The following is an 8,281-nucleotide window of genomic DNA, read 5'->3' as shown; positions in this document are numbered from 1 at the left end:
TAGCTACAATAAAACATTTCTCATGGCTGAGCTATGTTTTCTTACTGTTGTGCTATGAATCAAGGTCAATCAGCATATCATGAAAACTGCGACGGTTCAACACATTTGAAGCCTTTTAATAACGGCTTTGAAATTATGATAGCCTGATCTCTGTCATTTCATGTCAGACTTGGTCGCTTTCGTGCGAGGGTCCGCCTAGGAGGCTGCACATCCACAGACTGACAGGCAAACTCGTTTTTATTAGGGAGATTTTTTAGCTTTAGTGCTGCATTTTAACAACATCTTGTTCCTATATTTCCTGTTCAATCGACTTGGGCACTGGGCAAAAAATACTTATAATGGAAAAACACTGTTTTTTTTTCTTTCCGTGTCTGCATGTATTTCCCTTCTCCCAGTAGTGAGAAGGGAAGTTCGAATGCCAGAGAAGGAGAGATACGTACACCTGGCGGAGATTTGCACTCTACTGAGTACACTGCTGTAGTTTTCAGAGTTTTGCAAATGGATGCTGATGCAATCGCATGTGAATGAGGCTGGGTTTAACCTGACAAAAGTAAGAAGAAGAGGGAGAAACATCTGGACCACAGAGCTATTTTGAATGTCCCGGGCCAACGTGGTGGTAAAATCACAACAGGCACTGTAATCATGCAGAATGGGGTCCTCCACTGCCATGCCAACTTAGGTCCTGACAACACGGCCTACATACTCACATTTTTAGACAGACTACACAACATTGTCACAGCAGAAGGCCAAATGGATGCAAAGCAGATGAGATACATTTTTATCTCAGACAATGTGTCTTTCTACTGATCTGCTCTGGTCCAAAACTGGTTTCATCAGCACCCACAATTTTAACTCCAATACCTCCCACCATACTCTCCCTTCCTCAACCCAATGGGGAAGGTTTTGTTTTTTTGTTTTTTGGCATGGCGGCAGAAGGTTTACGATCTCTATAACCTGTGATATGGATGAAGTACAATGGCCAGATCCAGCTAGGCGAAGGGATGATGCTTAGGGGTTTTTTTTTTTATTCATGCTTTCTTTTTTGTCTCCACAAATGTTTGTGCTGTTTTATGTACTATATTAAAAATATGTGCTGTTCTGATTTTCAGTGCAAAAATGCAACCTTTGAAAATGCATGGATGTATTGATTGATTTTACAGTGTGGAGAGAAATAAATAGTTTCATTGGTGTGCAGTACTGGTCTTGTGTGTTGTGTTTGGTCAATATATTCATGTACTCTACTCTAACAATATCTCTGAAAAAAATCAAACCAAGACTATATCATTAGAAAAGTAGACATGTTAAAAATGTTTTAGATTGAGCACAGCAGTGTGTAACTGGTTCAGACAGAATCAGATCATATGAGCCATGTGTGTGCCATACAGTCACAAAATTGTTTTTTTTAAATAAATTATTGTATAGTTTTAATAGTGTTGCATTTTGCAAAAGATCTGATGTGTTCTGCTTCTTGTGTTGTGTGAATTGCATGTAGTGTTTTGACAAAACGAACCCTGTTTTCAAAATTGTGCTTAAGCAATCGTAAAAAAAAAAAACATAAAAAAGAAGAAACCTCATGAGCCAATTTTACTTTTATTGAAATGATTTCAAACGATTGGACCCCTGTTAAAAATCTTCGGTGTGTGTCAGATAGAGGGAATATGATTTAGTGGCTGTTTTTGCTCTGCCCCTGCTCTCTGTGTGTCACTGGCCCTTACTGTGGTATGCATGGCCTTCCTCTGCACAGGGCTATGAAAGCAATTGTGACTGTGATTCCATAGTCAGCAAAACGCTTGAATGGCCTCGAGTTAGCATGCACACACACACACACACACACACACACACACACACACACACACACACACACACACACACACACACACACACACACACACACACACACACACACACACACACACACACACAAAGTCTCTGTACTGGGCCACTGATTACTTCAACCCATTTGACTCTCACTCATCCTTTCTCTCTGTCTCTCTCTCACTGTCTCTCCCTCCCTTTCTGTCTCTCGCTCTCTCTCTCTCTTTCTGTCTGTCACATACCACAGAGTTTGTCATTAGCTAATAGCAACAACATTTCTGGCCCTAGGACATGAGTGTATCATGAGTGTATTCAGCAGCTTGTATTATTGGGAGTGCCTTATTTGCCAGTCAGGCATTTAAAACAGGCCTCCAGATATTGCAAATACATCTTATAGATTTAGTCAAACCAGGTCGTTCAAACGCGTAGTCGATTGTGTGCATTTATAGTGTATATATATACACATTTGTATGAAATCAAACAAGAAACTAGGATGTACAGTGAAACCTACACACTGGTGACTCAAATTTATGGAACGTGTTAATAATACAAAGCAATCTGATCTTTGCTTTAGCATATAGAGGGCAGTCCTGTACCGAGACACAAACCTTTCCAACGAGATAAGGCATTCAAATGGAGCAGATCATTCCCCTGGTCGGCCAGATTATCTGCAGTATAGGCGACCACCAAGTAACAAAGCTAGCTCTTCAGCCATGCCCTATCTAAGCAGATATCAGTTGTTGGGAGATATATGAGCTGGGTGGGGCTTGAGTGTACAAACACAGGGCCCGGCCTGCACTCCGTCCCTATTGCCATGCAGTGGAAGGTACAACACAACATCAACAGCAGCCAGCAGTGTTTGATTAAGGTATTCAAATAAAGCAACCGGCGCTGTTTACCCTTATTTCCCAGAGCAAACCAAATCTGCCGCATGGACAGATGGCCATAGTATAATTACAGTTGTGCATGTTGTTCCTAACACAAACATAGTATAGGAGCTTTGCTATGTCCAGTGCAACCTTACCATGAAACTGCTCTCAGTATAAGGGACACAATTAGCACACTTGTTGTAGTATGTAGTCACCATGCAAGGCAGAGTGGAGAGCAGTCGAACGTGACATACTTTCATATCACCGTCGGAGCACAAAGCTGGTTGCAATGACATTGTTCAATGTTATTTCTAGGGTTGAGGATGCACTCCATAGTAAAAAGAGCCAGGGAGAGACTCACAATGACTGAGAGAGAGAGAGAGGAGAGAGAGAGAGAGAGAGAGAGAGAGAGAGAGAGAGAGAGAGAGAGGAGAGAGAGAGAGAGAGAGAGAGAGAGAGAGAGAGAGAGAGAGAGAGAGAGAGAGAGAAGAGAGAGAGAGAGAGAGAGAGAGAGAGAGGGTTTATTTGTGGACTGTCGTCAATCATCTCAATCTGCTCTCAAAACATATCTCCCGTTCACCTCATTCATCCCTTTCTTTCTTTCCAATCTCTGGCCTCCCCTGCTCTGCTCTGTGGTACAGTAATTACACGGGCTAAATGAAAGCAAATTCCCATCAACGGGACTGATTTAAATCATCTGAGGCAAGCAGAAAGATTTGAACATCTTTACAGATCTATAACCAATAAGTTAGAGGGGGGTGGGGTGTTAAAATGAGACCTGGGATAAGGGTCATATTTCCTGCTTTCAAGATATTTTGGTCAGTCATGTAAAACACTTGCAGATGCTGCTGACTGTATAGCTGATATAGCAATAACAATCATGTTATATAATAAGGTGTGAAAAGTCAAATACACCTACAGTGATGGTGACTGCAGTATGTACACCTGCTATAACGAGTGGGAGAAAAAAATATTGCTTTTCCAAATGAGCTATTTGTAAAAGAAAATAATAAAAGAAAGCACGGCGGAGTCTCACGCGGGTTCCCTTCGAGCCACATAAACTTGCTAATTACTCAAACAAGGCACGCGACTGCATGCAGCCTTGAGGGTAAGTCGGTTGCAAACAAAAACGTTTGCTAATAAACAGTCTGTAAAATAGAAATATTAGCACATGCCCATGTTCTCCAATTGCACTCGTGGGTGCCTCAAATTAGCATAGTTAATTTCAGAGCGATAAAAGGAGACCTGTTTTCCCAGGCTGTTTGCTTTTTAGTGGCAGAACGGAGCAGGCGGGGAGGAGTGATCTCTCAAAAGTTTTAAAAATGTGATTTTGCCGGAGAGCAACCAGAACACCATCTTACCCAAACCTCTTTTTATTCAAATGAGGCTGACCCTTAGCCAATCCTTTTATCCCAATAGAATAAACCCAAGTTTGACTAGCGGCCAAAATATACTCTTACGAGGCTCTATCCAATTTAAAACCATCCACAAACCGAAACGATTAACATGAATATGCGAAATAAGTCTGTTAAAAAAAGGCACTTGAACAAAATTCTGTGATTATTTCCTTGCCTCCATCCTGTATATAAAACAAATGAGTTGTGGGAAGCAGGGTTTTCACAGATGTTAGCAGCAGACAGATCTGATGTGTAGATGCAGCCTACACAAACAAATCAAATGCCTTCCTATAGACAGAGCCAGTTTGACAAGAGGAACTTGACCTAGTAGTGTGTTAACAGGCTCTCCCGCTGGGCTCTCCTTTCATTTGCAATGCCAGTTTAGGTAGTTTGTGTTACACGTGTGATGACAGAAAATTACATAGTACTTCCCTTTGTGGGAGAACTCCCGATACCATTGGGCCGAGCCATCCCATGCATTATTCTGTCAAGTTGGAACATTGAGGGACACCGTTTCGCCTGGGACCAACAGTGCGTTTGGTATCCACTCTCTCACCATAGTAATAATTCATATCTCTTTATATCTAGATTCTCGGTTTGGAGGACTCGGGCAGTATGTGATATCAGCATATTCTTGGGATTATCCGCACAGGGGATGATCCTAACTCACTTGACCTACAAAAAAAAAAGATAGCTACGTGGAGGAGACAATTACACGGGCCATTTGCATGTCAGAGGTGCAATAAGCCCGTCTCTCAGAAATACTTGGGATCATCGGTGAAGGTTTTTTTTTTTTACCTATTTCATTCGAGATCTAATGTGACTCACCAAATGCACTGTCTTGATTGCGTTTGGCTACTTCTCATTTGAACTGTCGTCTTTTGTGCTATCAAACCAATAAAAATCCCTTCACGGCACTGTTAAAAAAGGAAAAAAAGAAGATGTCCATATCACTACAGGAACTAAAGGTGAATTGCTGGGGAGTCCCTTCCAGTGACAGAGCTCTTCCATTGCCCACATCATATGAAATGAACATAGCCGAACTATGCACTGTCATTTCCTTTGTCATAAAAGAAGCCAGAGGACTAAACTTCGTCATTAGGCCTTTCCACACAACGCCTGCTTGTTCCTAAGCCTGTATTCAAACCATGGTACTAAGTGATGGCAGCGTAGCCAAACTCAGCGGTTGCAGATATCCCGGTGTGCAGACAGCAGTACAGGGCAACGGTGCAACAGTGTCAGCTCGATCCCGTTTGAAGGCGTCTCGCATATCGACTTCTACTAAAATGTCTAACTACCAAACGGACTTCGGGATAAACAGCTCGCAGACAGGTTCAAGAGGCTCATGCCACCTGCGTCCGCAACTTGCAGCGGAATCGGGGCATGGCACAAAGGAAACGAGCCGCGGGGTGTCAAGACTCGGAGTAAGTGTGGGGCTTCGACTTTAGTCGCTGTCTGAGATTTCTCCCTACGAAGTGATCAAGAACACGTTACCGACAATACACGCGTTTAACCGCTGAATTCGCAGTGGGATACCATGTTGGCAAAAAGACACCGCCAAACGGGATGATGATGATGATGATGATGTTTGATGGGCAGAGCAGAGTGGGGCAGTATGGACTCCATACAGCCTCTGGTATTCGACATAAGGTAAACCCGCTTCAGACACCGGGTGGGACACTTTTCAGTCGCCGTGCAGCTTCGCGCTGCCACAACCGCACCACTCTCGAGTTAAGCAAAAAGTTACGACGTACAAATTCGAGAACAAAGTGTAGGGATGATCGCGGACTCACAAGCAAACAGCCGCCTAAACTCGTTTTTTTAAGCGAAAACTAAAGAGAAGATATTCTCTGACACTTGACAGTGTAGAGGAGATGCACGGCGGCGCTTGATTTTGAAGCGGGCGCCTGCAGAGAAAACCCATCCCAACTAACGCGTTTGCATCGCGTTCATGTGGCGTGCTGTACAGAGCATGATACGGAGACAGGTGAGACAATAAGCCTCGGCCGAGTGACACGAGGGGGGGGAAAGCACGCACGCACGTGCGCGGGCCCGCACACAGACACACAATCTTAACTATTTACCTTGTTCGAGTGGTAATAGTCCAACGAGCTCAGACAACTTGGATCAGTCGGTAAGGAGCATGAACCCACACTTGACGGCGGCGCAGGATAAAATCTCACGTCCATCTCAGGGTGTGCGAGACTGGAGGCATGAAATTAGTTTCAGTGTCTTTGACTCAACTATTGTTTAACCAAACGAGAGAAGAAAAAAAAGGGGGGGGGGAGAAGAAGAGAAAGCAAAAACAAGTGGGCTGAGTTTCTCGATACACACTCCTCTTCCCTCACATCCGTTCGCGGCCGAACTTCGGCACCAACTCTGGTGATGCGCAGTCCGTTTCAAAGCTCCGCACCACCACCACTTTGTGATTCACTCCAAAAAAACAAAACAATTACATGGACATGCGTGTGCTGGCAAAATTATTCCGTTGTTCCGGGGCAAATTAAAAAAAAAGAAAAAGCAACACTCCAACTTTGATCCTTTCTTGTTTGTTTGGGTTTTTTTTTTGTTAAACAACCAAAAAAAAATAATTGTCAAGTGCGAGCCCATACATGTGCAGCCTCTTATAATTCCACTGCTCTCAGTACTCCATAGGCTTTGTTATGGAGGTGCATATTGTTGCATTGGTTCCAGGACAGAAGTGGTCGGACTGTTCTTCCCTATGTCATGCGACCTCTGCCGATAATAAACGGCAAAGAGGAGCGGAGGCAGAAGGGGGAGGGGAGACTGTTGGCTGCCTTGGCAACCGCTTTCCCTTCTGCAACTGCGCGATTCTGATTAGCTGGAAATGTAATAGTGTGCACGGCTGTGCATTATAAAGCGCAAACTGCCTCCATCGCTGTTGAAAACGTTTCCATTTGGGGTTATTGTGCCAGGGCGAAGCCGGAAGAGGGTCGAGGGCAGACTCTTTTGCAGTTGTTTTTAATGTCATTTCTCTCTCTCTCTCTCTCTCTCTCTCTCTCTCTCTCTCTCTCTCTCTCTCTCTCTCTCTCTCTCTCTCTCTCTCTCTCTCTCTCTCTCTCTCTCTCTCTCTCTCTCTCTAAGTATTTGCATGCCTTCAACCCGAAGCCGTTGTGAATGAATGAACGAATGTCGACAGTGTTGATTATGCAAAGCCCAGCCTAGTCCATAGCCTTTAGCAGGGGGCAAAATTCAGTTTTTGAACAGGCCTGGGTGTGTATCCTGGTCCTGTTACTGTAATTTTTGTGAACAGGGTCAAGGTAACAGAACGGGGTCAAGGTAACAGAGTATGCTAAACAACCCCACGTGACAGGTCCTTGTTTACAATGCCCATTTTGTCTATCAGTGTGTAATCAATGAGAGGCGTGTGATGTTGACGCTTTAATTTACTCAGTTAGCCTGATTACATGACTTCATTTTACTGTTGTTTTTTGCATTCCTTGTCGTGCCCGCGTTTTCAGACTATTTACTGTTTCAATTATATGGGTTTGCTTTGATCAAAACAGATTAAAAGAGGCTTAGTAGTAAAAAAAAACACATATACATTAATGTAGACGTAATGCATTCTCAGTGATTGCTCTCAATACAATCTCATTACAATGCAACCCAATACGCTTAAAACAATCTGCACTTTCAAAGGTGCGTGAAATATGTGAGGTGTGTGTACAATGGGGCTAACCTTTTATTGCCAAATGTGTAAGGAGAGAATCTGAGGCTTTGAGAGCTGCCTTTGACAGCTCACTGAATGTGATGGATAGCGCTCCCTTGGCCTGTGATGTGCATGCACATTTGATGTTGAAATGGCCTATCCATGGGACCATTGTCTTTCAATCATGTCAAGGCAAAGTACAGAGCAGAACGCATTTTCTACAACCTGGCGTTATTACTATACCGCATTTTACAATTCATACATTGGAAAAAGGTGGCACAGAAGTAGGCACTTCTTATTTAACCGAACACTGCACCGCTTTTCAGTTTGTCTGCTTCTCGGATCCATTAAAGACCAAACAAAAAACAAAACATGATTTCCTCCATTTAGTCACTCCAACTGTTCTAAATAGCATGGCTGTTATGCTTTCATTTAGAAAGCCTGAATCTGGAAAAAAAAGCAACACAATAATAACAGTAAAAGGATATTGCCTTTTTCCCAATGATGGTTGTAGCATCCTCTGACTACTG

At 43.3% G+C, this 8,281-nt stretch overlaps 1 protein-coding gene across 1 annotated transcript in view; it reads right to left on the bottom strand.

Moving 5' to 3' along the window:
• The window catches only part of LOC130108005 (TOX high mobility group box family member 2-like), a 67,703-nt gene extending 60,983 nt beyond the window's left edge, over window positions 1-6,720 (bottom strand). The window contains exon 1 of the mRNA XM_056274839.1: window positions 6,166-6,720. Within this exon, the coding sequence (XP_056130814.1) occupies window positions 6,166-6,270 (105 nt within the window). The 5' untranslated portion in view covers window positions 6,271-6,720. The remainder of the gene's footprint in view (window positions 1-6,165) is intronic.
• Window positions 6,721-8,281: the final 1,561 nt, after the last annotated feature.

Source organism: Lampris incognitus, chromosome 2 (assembly GCF_029633865.1).
Source record: "Lampris incognitus isolate fLamInc1 chromosome 2, fLamInc1.hap2, whole genome shotgun sequence".
NCBI classification, from domain to species: Eukaryota; Metazoa; Chordata; class Actinopteri; order Lampriformes; family Lampridae; genus Lampris; species Lampris incognitus.
Note: the sequence above shows the minus strand (reverse complement) of the source record. Positions and strands in the feature narration are given on the sequence as shown.